The sequence below is a fragment of the Mirounga angustirostris genome, unplaced genomic scaffold (assembly GCF_029215605.1).
Source record: "Mirounga angustirostris isolate CCGP_5_RB_7025 unplaced genomic scaffold, mMirAng1.0.hap1 SCAF_6, whole genome shotgun sequence".
NCBI lineage: Eukaryota > Metazoa > Chordata > Mammalia > Carnivora > Phocidae > Mirounga > Mirounga angustirostris.
Window position 1 is genome coordinate 114,913,257 of NW_026991714.1, and position 22,030 is coordinate 114,935,286.

Below are 22,030 nucleotides of genomic sequence, written 5' to 3' on the forward strand. Positions count from 1 at the left end.
CATGCTGATAACCAGGATCCAGCCTCTCGACACAGCTGCCTGGGCCCAGGACATGACCAAGTGACACTACAATGTGCTAGACATCACGGCGAGACAGGCACAGGGCATCAGGGGGGTGGGGTGAGAGCACAGTCCATTCAGATTTGCAGATCAGGACTCTGGGGCTGAGTTGGGCAGAATGCATTCAGTGGGGGAACATTCCAGGTGGAGTGTATGCTATTTGCACACAGGAGGGATGGGAACAACCATGGGGATGTGAGAGCAAGTGGCTTGGAGGGTGCCTGCAGGGCTGTCTGTGGCAGGGAGAGGTGAGGCTGGCCAGGGAGGGAGTTGAGACAGGTGGGAGATGCTAGGCTGCATGACAGGACGTGCGCTTTAGCCAGTTCCTGCTGCAGTCCTTGGAAGGATTTAAAAAATGGATTTTCTTAACTTAAAACATGATACATGCTTAGTATAGAATATTTAAATTTTAAATATTTAAAATTACAGAAAAGTTGACCGTTGTCAACTTTTAAGGCATTGCTTTTTTGTACTTTCTATGCATAATATACATATATTTTTATATCATAGTCATGATCATAGTGTAGATATAGTTTAAGTCCTGCCTCTTCTCACATAACAGACATTAAAAATATTTATTATGGACTCTTCTTTTTTCTTTTTTGGTTAAAATACTTTGAATGAAAGGGAAAAGACACTTGTCTGCTCCTCGCATCTGACTATGTTAGGAAGCTCTGGAGCCTAATGCCTTTGGAGGAGAAACCATCAGCCAAGCAAGTCGCTAGCACAACCCTTACTCTCTCCTCAGAACTCCAGTTCCAAATGCTCCTGTGTTAAGAGTAAATACCATGGGGACGCCTGGGTGGCTCAGTTGGTTAAGCGTCTGCCTTCAGCTCAGGTCATGATCCCAGGGTCCTGGGATCGAGTCCCGCATCGGGCTCCCTGCTCTGCGGGGAGCCTGCTTCTCCCTCTGCCTCTGCCTCTCTCTCTCTCTCTCTCTCTCATGAATAAATAAATAAAATCTTAAAAAAAAAAAGAGTAAATACTATGTCTCATTACAAGATGGAGAGACAGGAGAAACCCCCCCTAGAGCTCATCTCCCAAAGTCTGGGACTCTAAGAACCAGACAGTGGCAAAGACACAGCCCTGGTCCATGGAAAGGCAAAATGGGGAGGAAAAGGGCTTGAGAAAGGAAGATGAGAAACATGCAAGGGGCCAGGGAATTAAGGAGGGAGGTATTTAAAACTAGAAACACATGAGTGCTAGGAAAGCCCTTATGACCTGTGCTACACTGTTGCACACCAGGTCACTGTTAGTCCCCAAGTGCATTCGTGAGACCCATCCAGTCAAGAATTCAAGGTCCCCTCCATCACATCATGCCCTTTCTTAATCTTATAGGCTTCCAGCAAGCAACACTCATCGACTCTCCATCACTACTCCTTCACCAATAATGCTTGTTAAAGATCTGAACTTCACATTTAAAAGCATTTTTTATGGACTTTTACAAGATTTGTTCTGAACCAGAATAATATCTGCCTTAGAGCAAGTTCCTGGTTTCTTCACCATTCTCCTATTGTCAAAGTCTTAGATTTTCCCCCTATATTGTTGTTTTGAATAAATGTTATTTTGTTGTTTTGTGCATACATTTCCCCTGCTCTAAAAACTATTTCCTTTGAATAAATGATCAAAGTTGAATTATTAGGTTAAAGGCTTTATAGATAAGTTTTAGATTATTGCTAAGTTTTGCGAAGCTCCTGATACCTAAGGATGTTAACAAAAGAATGACATGTTAGAATTTTATTTTAGGCCTATTACTCTGGTGGCAGGAGCCCAAGGCAAGGGAGAGTGGGTTGTGAGATTGCTACAGAAATCCAGATCGAAGATTTTGAAGCCTGAATTTTGGCAAAGACAGTGGGATAAAGAGGATTAATGAAGCTCATCATTCGAATTAGAAGTGATTTAGAACTGAATGAAAGGAACACACTGTATAACACTGCATATAACAAAGCACTTTTGGGGGGGTGCTGGTGAAAGCTAGATTTAGAGGAAAATTTATAGTCATCAGTGTATATATATTAGAGAAAAGAACATTTAAAATTAATGAACAGAACTTTTAGATCAAGAAGTTAGAATGAACAAACAAAAATGGAAACACAAAAACCCCCAACAAAAAAACAAACAAAAACAAAATTCAGAGAAAGAAGGAAGGAAAAAGAGATGAGAACATTACTTAAGTAGGAAAGAAACAAACGTAGAAAGGATCACCAAGGCCAATAACTAGTTCTCATAACACAGACAGACCTGTTGAGATTGGCTAAGGGGGAAAAAACAAACAAACAGGAGGCACAACTAAATAATATTAGGAAGGAAAGGGAAGAATAACCACAGAGGAATGAGCAATTAGAAAGGCAACAAGAAAATAGGATCAGCAACTTGGTGCCAATAAATGTGAACACTTAGCTCATTTGAACAATCTCCAAGAAAATTTGTTTCCAAAATTCACTCAAAAAGAAATAAAAACTCAAATGGTCCCATAACCATCAAATAACAGAATCACAGGTTTAAAATCTTACAATAAGAATTAAAAAAATAAATAAAATAAAAATAAAAAAATAAAAATAAAAAACATAATTAAAAAAAATAATAAATAAAAAAAATAAAATCTTACAAACAACATCCATAAGGCAAGTCCAGGCCCAGGGTGTCTATAGGGAAGTTCTTCCAGTCAGGAAATGGGCCATTCCAGCCTTATCAACTCTTCCAGGAAACTGGAAAGAGAGCACTCCCAGCTTATTTTATGAGCCAATCTTGATTGCAGAACCAAAAAAGGACAGTATGGGAAATGAAAAAGTACAGGCCAATCTTATTCATAAATATAGCTCCAAAAATCCTAAATAAAATATTAGCTAATTGAACCAGGCCCTGGATCTGGGTCTGAAGATATGGATGAGAGGGTTATGCAGGAAGCCAACCAGGTGTGGAATATAGGCTCCTAGTGCACAAGAGGAAAGGAGACATGCATAAATGACCTCACTACACTGATAAACAGGACAGCATGCCTTGGCTGCATACCTGTACCTTCCAAAATGCTGTGGCTGAGTTCAGGCAGCTTGGCTCCAAAGCATGTCCACCAGCAGCCTGGCCCAGAAATTACCCATGGAGGAACCCACCACCCTCCTACTGCCTGCTCCTGGAATGACCATGGGTACCACCCCACCCCTCCCTGAGTAAACTTTTAGGTAAGCTGGTGCTTTTAAAGCTGGAGTTAAGAAAACAAGCAACCCATAAAAACCAGAAGCTAAAAAAAAAAAAAAACAAGGAAAACAAAAGGAAATGAAATAAAATTTAAAGATTAGGAGGACAAAATTTCAAAAAGAAGAGAACTTTTCCAAATGTCTGCCTCTATCAAGTAAGGGCAAGGATGTGTTAAGTTTTAGATTTTGTAATTTGTAGGACTGTGTAAAATTTGGAAGTCACTTGGAGGTCAACTGAAGGTCACTGACAGGCCTAGGAAAACATAAGTAATGGGGTCAGAAGTGAGGTGGAGGGAGGAGGATGGAGTCAAGACAGTCAGTGGGCTTTTGAAGAAGAAAAAAAGAGAAGAAAATAGAAGGGAGGAAGTTTCAAGACTTAAGGGACCTGAGTCTGGTTTTAGGCTGAGGAGGAGGAAGCAATAGAAAAGGATGGTTAAAAATACCAGTGGGAAAATCACTATTGACAGGTCAAGTCCTTCCCACTATTGAGAGGGAAAGTTTAGAGATAAAAGAGTGGGTTACAAGAAAAAGGGTGGGTTCCATGCATGATGATTGGGACAGACAGTTTAAAGGGAAGGGGGAGACAGGAAGCTGAGAAGCAGGGGAGGGGCAGGAGGTTGAGAAGCAGAGAGAGATAGGAAGTTGAGAAGTAGGGAGAGACAGGAAATTGAGAAGCAGGGGAGAGACAGGAAGTTGAGAAGCAGGGGAAAGGCAAGAGGTTGAGAAGCAGGGGAGAGAGAGGAAGTTGAGAAGCAGGGGAAAGGCAAGAGGTTGAGAAGCAGGGGAGAGAGAGGAAGTTGAGAAGCAGGGGAGAGACAGAAAGTTGAGAAGCAGGAGAAAGGCAGGAGGTTGAGGCTTTGGGTTCCTTGAAGAAGGGATAGGCCAGCCCATTCTGAGAGTGAGGTGGTTCCAGGGGTGGGGAGAGGGCAAAATCTGACGTATTATCCATTTGATATTTAAAGAAATCTAATCCAAACATCTCAATGCAGTTCTCAGTACAGAGGTTATGTGACACAGGATAATAACCAAAAGATTCAATTATCCATGTTTCCCAAAATTCAGATACTTGGTATTATGTAATTTCTAAAGAGCTAGGCAGCCTCCAATGTGTGTGGCATCTTTTTATTGTTCTAGTGCTCTGGAAAGGAAACAGGAATATGCTTCTGTGGGAAAGGTAAGGGCTCAGGGGCACACAAGATTGCTTGGTCCAATCTTACTATCTCAGTTCTCCCGGCACTGAGTCGGACAAAGCATTTGCTCAATGTCTGACTTTATGAATGAACGTTCCAAGTGTGCAGGCTCTTGGACTCCTACACACTGGGGCCACATCAGCCCACACCAGCTCTCCCAAATGGCAGCTGCCCTCTTCTGTGTATGCCAGGCAGTGGCTGTGCAAACGGGAGCTGGAAATCTGTCAGTGTGCTTCTGGCTTAAGAGCAATCCACTTATCCACTTATTTTCCCTTGATCTACTTTGCATTCACTCTTTTAAAAAACTTGATGGGTCCTTATTAAGTGCTCTCTATGTGGCATGTGTGGGGACTAGTCAGAGGGGTGGTCTCTACCTTCATGGGCCTCCTCAGAAACTTGAGTCCTTTGAGGCTCCTTTGCTTTCACTCCGAAGTAAGAGGATGGGGCCACGGTCACCTGCTTGGTTCAAGTGAGGTCGATTATTGACCCTATGGGTCATTGTCTGCAGGAGATGCCTGTGGGGAGCGCAGTGAGGAGACAAGAGGATGGACTCAATGGTCAGACAGACCAGGCTTTGAAGCCGGGCTCTGCCAATTAGAAACCGTGGGGCGCCAGGCAAGTTTCTGAGTCTCTCTGAGCGTCACTCTTCTTGGCTACTACATGCAGATAATGATACCGTTTTAGGACTTTGCAGGGCACTTCTTCCCTCTGGAAAATGGTCTCATTTATATAAGTGTGAGCTCTTTTAGCTGCTCCGTGAATGCACTCTTATAATCCCACATCAAACCTTCTCCATTCTGGGCCCTAGGAAATGTCAGTATTTGGAAATAAGAAATAGTAGAGCTCTCTAAAGGGGAACAGACGGGAGACCTGAAGGCACGCCATCCACTTTGCCCCAGCAGGACGGTTAGCAGCTGCATTTTGTTTACTGTGAATGAAAACAACCTGAGTGATCAAGTTCACTCTTGGAATCTGAGTGCATCCCCTTTGGTGTGCAGCTCGCAGTGCGGCCGTGTGGGAGGGGAGGGGGCTGTGCTGCAGGTTTCACGGAGGAGGGGACTGAAGAAAGTGATGTGTGCACAGTTGGGTGCATGGTCGCGGTAGCAGCAAACCAGACAGGCAAGACTCATCTTCTCATTCCAGTCCTACCACTTGCTGGTGGTGAGTGGGACCTGTCCCTCAACTGGTCTGTCTCAGCCTGTTTCCTCATCTCTCGCTTGGGAAGACTGGCACTTGCCTTCCAGGCTCCAGGGAGGATGAGCTGCATATTGCGTGTGGCTATATGGGCTCCAGGGCTGAGGGCCAGACACAGGTTACGGCAGGTGTCCTTGGTTCCAATCTAGACTCCCACTGAAGCACTGGGCAGCAGCAGAGATGGGGAAGAGAGAAATGGTGTCCGAGCTTTCCCCCGGGAAAGGCAGCCTCTAAGTTCTAGGTGTTGGGAGAGCTGGTCTGATTCCTGAGCTGCTAAATGGTGTTAGTGACTGCAAGCGTAAGGAGAGCGTGCTCAACCCTGTACCTGCTCACACTGCGTGAAGTCCCTTCTTCACACACATCTTGGTTTCACTCTGTGCTTGTTGTCTCCAGCTCTGGATGAATACTGCGGACAACCTGGAGCACTCCCTCTTCTCCCACCTTGCGGAAATCCTTCGATCACCAAGGTAGGCCAGGCTTTGGCAGGGTGGGGGCTAGAACTAATGGCTTCATACCAAGAAGGGGAACCGAGGGGGTGGGACAGGAAGTGGCTCAGCAACCACGGCCTTCTCCCATTTCCAGAGCACTGAGTTCCCAGGTGGCAGCACGTCTGTCTCAGTCCATGTGGGCTGCTGTAACAAAATATGATAGATGGGGTGGCATATAAACAGCAGAAGTTTATTTCTTACAGTTCTAGGGGCTGGAAGTCTAACATCAAGGCCCTGGCAGATTCGGTGTGTGGTGAGGGTCCCGCTTCCTGGTTACGAGCAGTCTTCTCCCTATAATGTCACCTGGTGGGAGGGGTGAGGGCTCGCTGGCATCTCTTTTATAAAGGCACTAATCCCATCACGAGGGCCCCATTTTCATGACCTGATTACCTCCCAAAGACCACACCTCCAAATATTGTCGCACTGACGGTTAGGTTTTAATGTATGAATTTGGGGGGGACACATTCAGTCTGAGGCAGTGTCCTTCCCAGTGGCTCACGTATGTGGGGCAAGTCTCTCCCCTGGTGGATTTGGGCCCCAGGAGGGGACTCTCCAGCTCTGCAGCTAGCACCCTCTCAGGGGCTCAGCAAACGAAAACACTTCTGTATGTCCCATTTGCCCCTCAACCCACTTTCCCTCTAAGTGACTTCTCCAAGTCACTTTTTAAATTGTTCAGGGCTCTTTTGGTTGCAAGTAGTAGAAATACAATTCAAACCAACTTAGGGAAGGAAGGAAGAGAGGAAAAAAGGAAGGGAGGAGGGAGGACAAAAGGAAGGTTGAGAAAGGGGATTTTATTGGCTCATACGTTGGAATGGGACAGATTTTCCCACGTGGCTGGGTGGCGCTCACACTGCTTCGTCTTAGACCTGTCACCCATCTTGTCCATGCTTTCTTCTGTGCTGGCTTCATGTGGGCAGACGGCAAGATGGCCTCCGCGCAGCTCCTCAGAGCATATCCTCGGCCAGCACAGGCAACACAGAGGGCTTCTTTTTTCCTCCTTAGTCTCAGCAATAGGATGGAGTCTCACTGGGCCATCTTGGGTCATGTGGCATGACTTCACTTCTGGAAAGGGTGGAGGGGAGTTAGAACGTGGTAGGCCCCCAAAGAAAACCAGGGACTGGGATCAGAATAAGGGAGAAGGGAGGCAGGAAGGCTGCCATAGCAACCCATCTCCCTCCTCACCTGTCAGGCTGGTCACCCCCGCATCCACCTGCCTCCTCATGGGAGGGCTGTTTCAACTTATCATTAGCACCTTTGATGTTTTTGAATATATTTGTGAGCATCTTTTCACTCAGTCACCCACTGGGTGTCTATTACAAGCCCATTCCATTTCATACTCAGTTCTTAGTGCTAGAAGTTCAAGAAGAAAAGGACAGTCCTGTAGAGAAGGAATACAGACAAGCAGGCCTCTTAGTGCTGTGATAAGAGCACAAAACACATTGGGAGCTTGTAGGTAGATGAACGCACACCTTCCCTGTTAGGCTGATGAATACAAACCACACACAGAACTGGGCTGGTTCTGCCTCTGTGTCTATCAGGAATGTGGAGTTTGGCAGAATTTATCCTATTAGTACTGACAGGACAGCTCAAGAAGGAGCAGTCCACCCCAATTCACCCTCCTTCATCTTCCTTTTTTTCTTTCCCACTTTCTTTCTGTATTTGTTTCTAAAAGATGGACACTTATCCTGGGAGCTGTTTTCTTTGGACGGGGGGAGAATTTACTGGAAATTGAATTTGTGATTATCCTAAGAAGGAGGATGTGGATGCTTGAATTCTGTCTTTTTCCCCTTTGACTCTCAGTGGCGTGTTCATCCACTTTGTGGTTTGGGGCAGGCAGGAAGAGCACACACCCAGACAGACGCACCAAGGGCCCTGCGCTCCTGGCTGTTGGGAAGTGTTCCGCGGTCACACACGAGTCTGCTGTCTTTGTTCTGAGTTTTCTGAGACAGGCATTAGTTTTCCCCGAGGCTTAGAATTTAAAAGTCAATAACTGGGGGTTGTCTTTGAAGGCAGTTTCCGGGGGTGGAAGGGCATGGGAGGCTCATCCCTGAGCAACTCTGGCACTTGGCAGACACATATTCAATGGGTGTCTGACAGTATTTTGATGAGTTGCCAAGAGAGCATTGGAGTCAGAGGGCCACAGAGCAAGCCCAGTCTAGGAAACCTTTTTAGCAGAAACACAGCAAATTTGGTTCATTCCAGTAAAAGCTTTTACTGCCTCTCTCCTGGGCTCACAGGGAAGGACCCCGGAATGCTGAAGTTGCTCACCAGGCACAGCTTATACCCAAGCTCGTCTTCCTCTTCAATGAGCCGGGCCTCACCTTCTCCAAGATCCCCACCATCATTGCCATCCTGGGCTGTCAGCTGAGGGGCCACTTCAGCATCCAGGACTTGCTCAGGTACTGTGCCAGGCTTCCCAGGGGGATGGGCAGAGCCTTGGGACTATTTCACAAGGGAATATAGGCCCCAGTTCTCTCCTGACCACACTCGACCCAGCAACATTACCCTTCAATGCAGTGACAGATTCCATTTCCTTGGAACCTTCTAGAGGTTCTGTTCAGGGTGGAGAGTTGAGAAAAGGGGCGGGTCTGTTAGACCCCCAGCAGGGCTATGTGCTCACTGCTCCCTGGTGCTCAGACACACTTATTAGGCCAAGAATTCGAGAATTTCCATGAGCACAGTCATCCTCATCAGCCATTGACTCAACAGGTCTGCTTTTTGCAGACTTCCCAAAGGAGGGTCCCAGGTGGCATGGTATTTAGCCTTTTCCATCCTCATTGATATCTGTTCTGTTGATCTGGCAGAGCCAGAGCTAAATGCTCTGATGAATCTGGACAGATTTTAGAAGTCTCTGGAAACATTGCATTGATCACAGAATAACATGAGTCGTCTCAAACCCTCCCTTGAAGCTGATTTGAGTGGATCTATGTACAAAACCTTTATATGTGTTGAGCAAACATGGTTGAGCCCACCACTGAATGTATCCTTTTCTCTCTGCATTAAGAATTGGGCTGTTTGTTGTGTACACCCTCAAGCCTTCTTCAGTGAATGAGAGGCAGATCTGCGTGGATGGGGACCTGGACTCCTCAGTGCCTGGTGAGAAGACCTTTCTGACACCAGTCTGAAGGCAGCAGGATGAGCCTTATGGAACCCCTGGGAGCCACCTGTCATGGGGCCATTTTGTAGAGGGAAGGGCTGAGGCAAAGGAAGGGGAAGGTATCCACAACGGAGCAGTTGTTCCCAAGTACTGGCTTGTGAAGTCAGTTTTTATGAGTAGGGTTGCAATCAAATCAAATTGTATGTTCTTCCTTCACAACCTAGAATGACTTCCAAGACCTCCAGGATAAAACTCAGTTCCCTATAGGGCAATAGGTGGAATCCTTCATGATCCAGTTCCTGCCTACCTTCCTGGTTGAATCTCTCCTACCCTTGTTCCCCTTATGAGCCCCAACTTCAGCACTCTGAAGCACCTGCACATCCTGGTGTGTGATGCTCTGCCCTCCAGCCATGCTGCGCATGTGCTGTTCCCTTGACAGAAATGCCTCCCCGGTCCCACCCCACTCCGTGCTTCACCCACTGGAGGCAGAAATGCCTCCCCAGTCCCACCAAGCCAGTTAAGTCACCTCCTCTGCTTCTAAAACCCTTGGACTTACTCTAATGCACAGGTTTGTGATTTGTTTCTTTGAGTTTCTCTCCTCCCAACCAGGTGCAGAACAAGAGCTCTGTCATGTTCCTTCTGCTAGGGCAGGTGTGAAGGGAACCATTACTGACCACTTTGTCCTGGGCCCTCCAGATCTGATGGGAGCCTCTAGTCACCTGTGGCCACTTAAATTTAAATTTTAATTGATAGAAGTTAAATACAATTAAAAGTTCAATTCCTCAGCCACACTAGTGACATTCCAAGTACTCACTAATCACATGAGGCTAGTAGTTACTGCATCAGACAGGGGAGATACAAAACATTCTTTTTATTGTGAAAGATTCTATTGGACAGGGCGCCTGGGTGGCTCAGTCGGTTAAGCGTCTGCCTTCGGCTCGGGTCATGATCCCAGGGTCCTGGGATCGAGTCCCACATCGGGCTCCCTGCCCCTTGGGAGCCTGCTTCTCCCTCCGACCCTCCCCCTCTCATGCTGTTTCTCGCTCGCTCGTTCTCTAAAAAATAAATAAAATCTAAAAAAAAAAAAAAAAGATTCTATTGGACAGTGTTACTCAAACTAGAAAAATTTCTCATCCTTAGGTCAAACCTGAATAGTAGGAATTACTATTCCCATTTTGCAGACAAGGAAACAGAGTCTCAGAGAGATTAAGACCTTTGGGGCCAGAATCCAAGTAGAGAGAAATCTGACCCCACTACTCCAAGCTGCCTCATCAGTCCTATTTCTGCAGCATGGTTTGTGTGCCCTGAACTGGTTGTAAAATAACCGGCTAACCAAGGGAATGAATGAATGAATGGATAATGGGACAAAAGTAAGCTTATTTAGTCACCCCTCCTTCTTGTATGGACTTCATTCTGAACTCTGCAATTCAAGCTCCGTTTTTAGTGTGACATCGGCATGCTGAAGGCCTAGCCTGGAAGCACATTGAGAACAGGAATTAAGATAGAGTACTAAAAATCTCCACCACTCTGTTCCCAGTGCCTCCCATAATTCCCAGCATGTAGTAGGTGGTCAAGAAATGTTGCAGCCTATGATAATGGAAAAAAACATTCTTCTACTGGAAGATAAATTTGACCTTATTTTTAGGATTTTTTTTGGGGGGGGCGTGCTGCTGGGAAGCATCAAAAAGATCTCCAGTTAAAGGGAACTTTAGGAACATTTCCTGAAATTCTTTTTAAGCATTGCATAGAAGTCTAGACTCAAATGCCAAAATTTCGAGTCTCATCCATGCCTAAATTCCTGAGTGAACTAAGCATTTGGTGAATACGATTGCTTACTGCAGCAAATATTATGTCTCTTTACATCCGTTTTCTCTCTAATCTGAATTTCCCTTTTTTGTAGCTGGAAGCCAAACATCTGGAAAGACAATCTGGCTCAGAAACCAGTTGCTGGAGATGCTGTTCAGTGTAATATCTTCCTCCCAACTTCATCTGTCCTCTGAGTAAGTAGCTCCAGGAAGAACGATTTGGCATGAGGTTGCCTCATACAGGGTGCAGTATTAAAACCTTTTCTTAATGAAAAGTTTAGCATCTCCGAGTCAGTGTTCTGCAGTGTGTTTCCTGCACCAGTCAGAAAGAAAATTATATTCTCTCCACCCAATAAAGCAGACCTTGCCCTAAAATATTCTGATGCAGATGTGCAATGGGCGTGAGTAACTCAGAACAGATCTGGTATAATTACAATAAGCTCCTTTTGTCACCACTGCTATAGTGTAATTGTTATTGTTTTGGCATTTGTGACAATTACTGATTTTGATGTCCTGTACTTGGCAGACAATAGAATGGAGAAATGGTTAGCCTAAATAACATCTATCAAGGAAAAGGCTTGCCAAATTCTTCTGCTATTTACTGTCAGTTTTTTAGTTATTTTTCCAAGTTGGAAAAAGAAGTATCTGCCTTCAATTAACTTTAAAACAATGTGTAACCCCAAAATTGCATTAACGCTCTCCCCTTGACTGCCTGCTTTATGTCCAACTCCAGAGTCATTTGTTCAACAACTATTTCTTGAGCAACTACTGTGTGCCAGACACTGTTCCTCACTCTGAGAATGCAGTGCTGGGGAAGTCAGTCTAGATACTTGCTCCTGCTGAGTTGCCATTTTTGTGTGTATGTATGTTGGGGGACAGAGGAATGGGGTAGGGAGTCACCCTTCAGTAAAACAGCCTTGCAAGTAGTGCTTTAAAAGTCTGCATTCCTAGGGGCACCTGGGTGGCTCAGTCCATTAAGCGGCTGCTTTTGGCTCAGGTCATGATCCTGGGGTCTTGGGATCGAGCCCCACATCCGGCTCCCTGCTCAGCGGAGAGCCTGTTTCTCCCTCTCCATCTGCCTGTCACTCTGCCTACTTGTGCTCTCTCTCTGTCTCTCTCTCTGTCAAATAAATAAATAAAATCTTAAAAAAAAAATAAAAGTCTGCATTCCTAGAATCTAAGCATGGTAGAACTGGAAGATGCCCTGGAGATGAGCTAGTCCAACTCTTTCCTTTTTCATCTTTTTGAATGATAATATAGTGTAGTGCTTAAGCACTGGGGCTCTGATCTCTGGACCTCCTGGGTTCAAAGCCCAGCTCTGCTTCCAGAGACTTGGGGAGGTTAGTTAAGCCTTCTATGCCTTCTTCTGCTTATCTATCTGAGGATAAAATTAGTACCTGCTAAAGATGGAAGTTAATATGTGGGTAGCCCTAAGCACAATGTCTGGGATACTATAAGTACTCCATAAGCTAACTGCTGTCATCATCATTATCTCACCATCACTGCCATCATCGTCATCATCATAATCACCACCACCACCATCACCATCACCATCATTATCATCATCACCATCACCATCATTATCATCATCACTACCACCATCATCATATTATTAACATCACCATCGTTATCATCATTATCACGATCATCATCACCACCACCATCAACATCAAGAAAAATGACCAGAGCTCAACAAGAGCCCTGCCAAAGTCATCAAGTTAGTCAAAAGAGGCAGGGATAGAAGGGAGGACAGTTTCTTGACTCCTAGCCCAGTGGCCACAGCCTCACTCCTTAGTCTGGCAGCTGGCACTGAGAACACTGCCCAGCAAAGATGGGCCCTTCTCTGGCTCCCAGGAGGCAGAGTCTTTTGCTGAGCCATTAACCCTGAGGTTTGGTTGCCCACCTCCCTGCCCTCCAGTCCCTTCTAGCAAGTTTGTATTCTCCAAACTCATCATTTTTAAATTCATTTTTGAAAGTGACAGTTAAACATGTATTTTGCCTAAACTGATAAAATTGCATAAATATTTTTTAATTAATTTTTTTGATATGGTGTTCCATGATTCATTGTTTGCGTATAACACCCAGTGCTCCATTCAATACATGCCCTCTTTAATACCCATCACCAGGCTAACCCATCCCCCCACCCCCTCCATTTTAGAACCCTCCGTTTGTTTCTCAGAGACCATAGTCTCTCATGGTTTGTCTCCCCCTCCGATTTTCCCCACTTCATTTTTCCCTTCCTACTATCTTTTTTTTGTTTTTAACATATAATGTATTATTTGTTTCAGAGGTACAGGTCTGTGATTCATCAGTCTTACACAATTCACAGTGCTCACCATAGCACATACCCTCCCCAGTGTCCATCACCCAGCCACCCCATTCCTCCCACCCCCCACCACTCCAGCAACCTTCAGTTTTTTTCCTGAGATTAAGAATTCCTCATATCAGTGAGATCATATGATACATGTCTTTCTCTGATTGACCTATTTCACTTAGCATGATAGCCTCTAGTTCCATCCATGTTGTTGCAAATGACAAGATTTTGTGTTTTTGGTTTTTTTTTTTGTGATTGGCTGCATAATATTCCATTGTGTGTGTGTGTGTGTGTATATATATATATATATATATATATATATATATATATATATATATATATATATATATACACATATACCAGATCTTCTTTATCCATTCATCTGTTGATGGATATCTTGGCTCTTTCCATAGTTTGGCTATTGTGGACATTGCTGCTATAAACATCGGGGTGCACGTACCTCTTGGGATCACTACATTTGTATCTTTGGGGTAAATACCCAGTAGTGCAATTGCTGGGTCGTATGGTAGCTCTATTTTCAACTTTTTGAGGAACCTCCATACTGTTTTCCAGAGTGACTACACCAGCTTGCATTCCCACCAACAGTGTAGGAGGGTTCCCCTTTCTCCACATCCCCGCCAACATCTGAAATTTCCTGACTTGTTAATTTTAGCCACTGGTGGGAGGTGGTATTTCATTGAGGTTTTGATTTGGATTTCCCTGATGCCGAGCGATGTTGAGCACTTTTTCATGTGTCTGTGGGCCATTTGGATGTCTTCTTTGGAAAAATGTCTGTTCATGTCTTCTGCCCATTTCTTGATTGGATTCTTTGTTCTTTGGGTGCTGAGTTTGATGAGTTCTTTATAGATTTTGGATACTAGCCCTTTATCTGATATATCATGTGCAAATATCTTCTCCCATTCTGTCAGTTGTCTTTTGGTTTTATTGACTGTTTCCTTTGCTGTGCAAGAGCTTTTTATCTTGATGAAGTCCCAATAGTTCATTTTTGCCCTTGCTTCCCTTGCCTTTGGTGATGTTTCTAGGAAGAAGTTGCTGCAGCTGAGGTCGAAGAGGTTGCTGCCTGTGTTCTCCTCTAGGATTTTGAGGAGAAATCTCACATTAGGTCTTTCATCCATTTTGAGTCTATTTTTGTGTGTGGTGTAAGGAAATGGTCCAGTTTCATTCTTCTGCATGTGGCTGTCTAATTTTCCCAACACCATTTGTTGAAGAGACTGTCTTTTTTTCCATTGGATGTTCTTTCCTGCTTTGTCAAAGATTAGTTGACCATAGAGTTGAGGGTCCATTTCTGGGCTCTCTCTTCTGTTCCATTGATCTATTTGTCTGTTTTTGTGCCACTACCATACTGTCTTGATGATGACAGCTTTGTAATAGAGCTGGAAGTCCGGAATTGTGATGCCGCCAGCTTTGCTTTTCTTTTTCAACATTCCTCTGGCTATGCGGGGTCTTTTCTGGTTCCATACAAATTTTAAGATTATTTGTTCCATTTCTTTAAAAAAAGTCGATGGTATTTTGATGGGGATTGCATTGAAAGTGTAGATTGCTCTAGGTAACATTGACATCTTCACAATATTTGTTCTTCCAATCCATGAGCATGGAACGTTTTTCCATTTCTTCGTGTCTTCCTCAATTTCTTTCATGAGTATTTTATAGTTTTCTGAGTACAGATCCTTTGCCTCTTTGGTTAGATTTATTCCTAGGTATCTTATGGTTTTGGGTGCAATTGTAAATGGGATCGACTCCTTAATTTCTCTTTCTTCTGTCTTGTTGTTGGTATATAGGAATGCCACTGATTTCTGTGCATTGATTGTATATCCTGCCACTTGACTGAATTCCTGTATGAGTTCTAGCAGTTTTGGGGTGGAGTCTTTTGGATTTTCCACATAAAGTATCATATCATCTGCAAAGAGTGAGAGTTTGACTTCTTCTTTGCCGATTTGGATGCCTTTTATTTTTTTTTGTTGTCTGATTGCGGTGGCTAGGACTTCTAATACTATGTGGAATAGCAGCGGTGATAGTGGACATCCCTGCCGCGTTCCTGGTCTTAGGGGGAAAGCTCTCAGTTTTTCCCCATTGAGAATGATATTCACTGAAGGTTTTTCATAGATGGCTTTTATGATATTGAGGTATGTACCCTCTATCCCTACACTCTGAAGAGTTTTGATCAAGAAAGGATGCTGTACTTTGTCAAATGCTTTTTCTGCATCTATTGAGAGGATCAGATGGTTCTTGTTCTTTCTTTTATTAATGTATTGTATCACATTGATTGATTTGCGGATGTTGAACCAACCTTGCAGCCCAGGAATAAATCCCACTTGGTTGTGGTGAATAATCCTTTTAATGTACTGTTGGATCCTATTAGCTAGTATTTTGGTGAGAATTTTTGCATCCATGTTCATCAGGGATATTGGTCTGTAATTCTCCTTTTTGATGGGGTCTTTGTTTGATTTTGGGATCAAGGTAATGCTGGCCTCATAAAATGAGTTTGGAAGTTTTCCTTCCATTTCTGTTTTTTGGAACAGTTTCAGAAGAATAGGTATTAATTCTTCTTGAAATGTTTGGTAGAATTCCCCTGGGAAGCCATCTGGCCCTGGGCTCTTGTTTCTTGGGAGATTTTTGATGACTGCTTCAATTTCCTTAGTGGTTATGGGTCTGTTCAGGTTTTCTATTTCTTCCAGGTTCAGTTTTGGTAGTTGATACCTCTCTAGGAATGCATCCATTTCTTCCAGATTATCTAATTTGCTGGCATAGAGTTGCTCATAATATGTTCTTATAATTGTTTGTATTTCTTTGGTGTTGGTTGTGATCTCTCCTCTTTCATTCATGATTTTGTTGATTTGGGTCATTTCTCTTTTCTTTTTGATAAGTCTGGCCAGGGGTTTATCAATCTTGTTAATTCTCTCAAAGAACCAGCTCCTTGTTTCGTTGATCTGTTCTACTGTTCTTTTAGTTTCTATTTCATTGATTTCTGCTCTGATCTTTATTATTTCTCTTCTCCTACTGGGTTTAGGCTTTATTTGCTGTTCTTTCTCCAGCTCCTTTAGGTGTAGGGTTAGGTTGTGTATTTGAGATCTTTCTTGTTTCTTGAGAAAGGCTTGTATTGCTATATACTTTCCTCTTAGGACTGCCTTTGCTGCATCCCAAAGATTTTGAATAGTTGTGTTTTCATTTTCATTGGTTTCCATGAATTTTTAAAATTCTTCTTTAATTTCCTGGTTGACCCATTCATTCTTTAGTAGGATGCTCTTTAGCCTCCATGTATTTGAGTTCTTTCAGATTTTCCTCCTGTGATTGAGTTCTAGTTTCAAAGCATCGTGGTCCAAAAATATGCAGGGAATGATCCCAGTCTTTTGGTGCCGATTAAGACCTGATTTGTGACCTAGGATGTGATCTATTCTGGAGAATGTTCCATGGGCACTAGAGAAGAATCTATTCTGTTGCTTTGGGATGGAATATTCTGAATATATCTGTGAAGTCCATTTGGTACACTGTGTCATGTTCTGAATATATCTTTGAAGTCCATTTGGTCCACTGTGTCATTTAAAGTCTTTATTTCCTTGTTGATCTTTCCTTAGATGATCTGTCCATTTCAGTGAGGGGGTTGTTAACGTCCCCTACTATTATTGTATTGTTGTCGATGTGTTTCTTTGACTTTGTTATTAATTGGCTGCTCCCATGTTAGGGGCATAGATATTTACAAATGCTAGATCTTCTGGTTGGATAGACCCTTTAAGTAGGATATAGTGTCCTTCCTCATCTCTTATTACAGTCTTTGGTTTAAAATCTAATTTGTCTGATATAAGGATTGCCACCCCAGCTTTCTTTTGGCGTCCATTAGCATGGTAAATGGTTTTCCACCCCCTCACTTTCAATCTGGAGGTGTCTTTGGTTCTAAAATGAGTCTCTTGCAGGCAGCATATCGATGGGTCTTGTTTTTTTATCCAATCTGATACCCTGTGTCTTTTGATTGGGGCATTTAGCCCATTTACATTCAGGGTAACTATTGAAAGATATGAATTTAGTGTCATTGTATTGCCTGTTAGGTGACTGTTACTGTATATTGTCTGTGTTCCTTTCTGGTCTTTGTAACTTTTAGGCCCTCTCTTTGCTTAGAGGACCCCTTTCAATATTTCTTGTAGGGCTGGTTTGGTGTTTGCAAATTCTTTTAGTTTTTGTTTGTCCTGGAAGCTGTTTATCTCTCCTTCTATTTTCAATGACAGCCTAGCTGGATATAGTATTCTTGGCTGCATACTTTTCTCATTTAGTGCTCTGAATATATCATGCCAGTCCTTTCTGGCCTGCCAAGTCTCTGTGGATAGGTCTGGTGCCAATCTAATGTTTCTACCATTGTAGGTTACAGACCTCTTGTCCTGAGCTGCTTTCAGGATTTTCTCTTTGTCTCTGAGCCTCGTAAGTTTTATTATTAGATGTTGGGGTGTTGACCTATTTTTATTGATTTTGAGGGGGGTTCTCTGTGCCTCCTGGATTTTGATGCCTATTTCCTTCCCAAATTAGGGAAGTTCTCTGCTATGATTTGCTCCAATATAGCTTCTGCCCCTCTCTCTCTTTCTTCTTCTTCTGGGATCCCAATTATTCTAATATTGTTTTGTTTTATGGTATCACTTATCTCTCGAATTTTGCCCTTGTGATCCAGTAGTTGTTGATCTCTCTTTTTCTCAGCTTCTTTATTTTCCATCATTTGGTCTTCTATATCACTAATTCTCTCTTCTGCCTCATTTATCCTAACAGTTAGAGCCTCCATTTTTTATTGCACCTCATTAATAGCCTTTTTGATTTCGACTTGGTTAGATTTTAGTTCTTTTATTTCTCCAGAAAGTGTTTCTCTAGTATCTTCCATGCTTTTTTTGAGCCCAGCTCATATCTTTCTAATCGTCATTCTGAACTCTAGTTCCGACATCTTACTAATGTCCATATTGAGTAGGTCCCTGGCAGTTGGTACTGCCTCTTGTTCTATTTTTTGAGATGAGTTTTTCCATCTTGTCATTTTGTGCAGAGGAGAATAGATGAATGAGAGAACAAAATGCTAACAAGGTAACAACAACCCAGAAAAATATACACTGAACAAATCAGAAGAGACCCAAAACTGGGGGAAAAGAAAGGGAAAGAAAGAAAAAAGAACAAAAGGATATGATCAAATATGATCAGGCTGGTAAATAGATCAGTGCCACATACTAGATTTTGGCCATATTTTGGTCTGTTAGAAGAAACTACCTCCCAAAATTTTAAAGAAAGAAAAAAATATATGTACAAAAATAAGGGTAAATACGGTGAAGGGATGGACTATGACTGTAAAGATGAAAATTATAAAAGATTTTATAAAAGGAATTGATAAGAAATTGGTTGAAAAAAGAAAGAAGAGAAATTTAAAAAATAAAAAAAAGGAGAGAATGTGATCAGGCAGGAGACTAGAACAAAGCCATACACTAGAGATTTAGGGTATATTTTGGTCTGTTAGAAGAAACTGTATCCCCAAATTTTAAAGCAAGAACAATTTATATATATATACCAAAAATAAGGTTAACTACAATGAAGGGATAAAATATGACTCTAAAAATGAAAAATAAAACAGATTTTTAAAAAAGGAATTGATAAGATATTGGTTGAAAAAAGGACAGAAAAATTCAAAAAAAAAAAAAAGAAAAAGAAAAAAAAGAAAATTAAAAAAATTATCTTTGAAAGACTAAAGAATTGGGGGGGAAAAGCCATGAATTCTATGTGCTGTATTCTCCTAGTGCTGGAGTTCTGCTGTTCTCATTGATGGGTAAACTTGGTCTTGGTGGGCTGATCTTCTGGGGGAGGGGCCTATTGCCATTGTTCCCAAATGTCTTTGCGGGAGGTGGAATTGCTCCGCCCTTCCCAGTCCGGGCTAAATATTCTGCTCGGGTTTGCTCTTGGGAGCTTTTGTTCCCTGCAAGCTTTCCGTACAGCTTTGGAGGCCGAGAGTGAAAATGGCAGCCTCCCAGTCTCCGCCCCAGAGGAGCCGAGAACTGGGGGCCCCGCTCCTCAGTGCGCCCCCAGAGAAAAGCAGTCAGTCACTCCCATCTCCCTGGTCTCCGGCTGCACTTCGTGCTCACCCGGCCTGTGACCAAGTGTTTCTATCTCTGGCACCCGACTCGGTGTGGAGTCTCCAAACCCAGCAGATCCCTGCAGTGCGCTCCCACGCCGCTCCTCCCAGGGGAGGAAGGGGAGTCTCCCCGGATCTGCCCTTGTTGGGTCCCTGCTGGAGGAGCAGTGGCCCGACTGTGCCACGGATCACAGTTTATGGCCACCCCAAGCTGAGAGCCCGCACCTTGGCTCCATCTCTGCAGCCGGCTTCCCCGCTCCAATACCTGGGAGCTCTGCCGCACTCAGGCACCCCAGGTCTTTCTGTGACCCTGAGGGTCCTGAGACCACACTGTCCCATGAGGGTTCCACCCCCCGCTTAGCCACTGGAGCAATGTCCCACAGCAGGGCCGACATCTAAAAGTTTGATTTTGTGTTCCGTGGCTCTATCACTTGCCAGAATTGGCTGGCAGAGGCCCCCTCGCCTACCATCTATCCTCCCGAATATCGCCTCTGATTCACTTCTCTGCACATCCTACCTTCCAGAAAATGGTCGCTTTTCTGTTCAGAGAGTTGCTGCTATTCTTTTCTTCGATCTCCTGTTGAGTTCGTAGGTGTTCAGAATGGTTTGATCCCTATCCAGCTGAATTCCTGGGACCAGACGAAATTTAGGTCTCCTACTCCTCCGCTATCTTGCTCCTCCACCTAAGTTGCTTAAATATTGGACTATTCCATTTAGATTAATTTTGACCCATGGATTTGAAAAGGGAGTTAACTAACCATTATGTGTTTTATGTGACTGTATTGATATAATGAGATGGGTGGCTAGTCAGACTCTGTAAGTATGAATACTAATGGGTAGGGCTATCATGGGGCCTGCACATTTGTACATCTGTTGATACAGTTTTCAATTGCTTTGAATAGTTTAGCCAACTTACACTTCAGCTGTTAATAAACATATTCAGCCATTTAACAGCAACTTTGCCAGCATTTTATTTTACCGTTCTTTAAAAATATAACATGTTCTTTGCTAAGTAACATCCAGATTAACCTTAATTTGCCTCTCCTAGGTGACAAGTGAGGCTGGACATTATTTATATTTTCTGGACATGTTCTTTGCTCACAGACTGAGAGATAATTTATTGCATTTATTGACCCCCGCAGGACAAAGGAAGAGATGTTTCTGAACCTGGGGCCTGACTGGTTCCTGCTCCTTGTGCAGGGCCATGTGCATCCCAGCACCACTGTGTTGGGGTTGAAACTGCTGCTGCACTTTTTGGCAAGCCCCTCCCTCCGCGGGAAATTTAAAGATGGCCTGTGTGCAGGATCCTGGGTGGAGCGCAGCTCAGCGGGCATGGACATTGTGATAGGTGAGTGTGAGGCCTTTTCCAGGAGGTGGGGCGCCACCTCATCCTGGGCTGTGAGTGAGGACCTGCCAGGCTCCTTCCTGCCTGGGGTCTTCACAGCTCTTGCACCTTGACCCCTGACACTGATCAGCCCCAGTCCCCTCCTACTTCCTGGACAGGATCCTCTTTTGTCCTCACTGCTTTCTAGATGCTGGGAGCTTCCTTCCATTCCTCAAAATCTCCTGAGCTCTTTTTGTCTTCCTGAAATGTTTCCCCCAACCCACAACACCAGCAAGGCTCTCCTGGCTGGTGTGGGTTCATCTCTCAGGTCTCAGTTCAAATGCCATTTCCTCCAGGAGAGGAGGGTCCCACCTGAATTAGGGTGCCTCTGTTATACTCTCTTTGCCCCAATTACTTTTCTTTATGATGCTTGTCACAATTCACAAGCATATATTTATTTTGGTATTTAATTCCTTAATGTCCCTCCCTCCCACTACATTCTAAGTACTTGGTGAGGGTCTGGGGTTCTGTATATTTTGTTGAAATGCTATGTCCCTATTGCTTAGTATAAAGTTGCCCTAGTTCCTCTAAGGTGGTAGGCACGAAGTAAGTATCTGTTTTTGAATAAACGAATGAAGGAATGAATGAGTATGTCAGGAATAGGAAAAGGAACTCTTGTTGAATACTTTCTTATGCCCATGTATGTATGACATATATTTCTATCTGGCATTTCTATGGGATGGGTAGGTGGCAGGGAATTCCTTTGTGTGCCCAATCCCCACATTGACCAGAAGCAATAGCAATTGTTCTCAGTTGGATTTTGTGCCCCTTCCACCTGATCAATAGATAACCTGAAGAGCCAGCCCCCCACGCCTGACCAGAGCCCCTGCCTGCTTCCTGGATTCCGTGTTTTGAAGGACTTTCTGGGCCACCATGTGAATATTCCAGAAGTCTACCTCATTGTGTCCACCTTCTTCCTGCAGACGCCACTTACAGAGCTGATGGATAGACCCAAAGTATGTTCTTGGGGTGCCCCTGGGAGGGAGTGACACCCCTGGTTTTCTGATCCCATGTGACCAAGACGGTTCCCTAAGATTCTCCATCCCTACCTCCATCCATTCCTCCAACTCGTGTTGTGTTCTGACCCACTTCCTTCCCTCGCAGTGCCACCCCCTTGGCTAGCCCTTCAGATCCCCTGAGCTCCTGGGCCTCTGCCTCTCATCCTCCCTGCCAGCAGGTCTGTGTTTTAAGTCTTTCTCCT

The 22,030-nt window shown here is 43.9% G+C and overlaps 1 protein-coding gene across 1 annotated transcript in view; it reads left to right on the plus strand.

Annotated features, from left to right (window-relative positions):
• WDFY4 (WDFY family member 4) overlaps positions 1-22,030 on the plus strand; it is a 291,643-nt gene that overhangs the window by 98,948 nt on the left and 170,665 nt on the right. The window contains exons 25-30 of the mRNA XM_045878280.3: positions 6,032-6,105; positions 8,364-8,525; positions 9,131-9,222; positions 11,124-11,223; positions 20,588-20,793; positions 21,616-21,785. Coding sequence (XP_045734236.1) covers positions 6,032-6,105; positions 8,364-8,525; positions 9,131-9,222; positions 11,124-11,223; positions 20,588-20,793; positions 21,616-21,785 — 804 coding nt within the window. The remainder of the gene's footprint in view (positions 1-6,031; positions 6,106-8,363; positions 8,526-9,130; positions 9,223-11,123; positions 11,224-20,587; positions 20,794-21,615; positions 21,786-22,030) is intronic.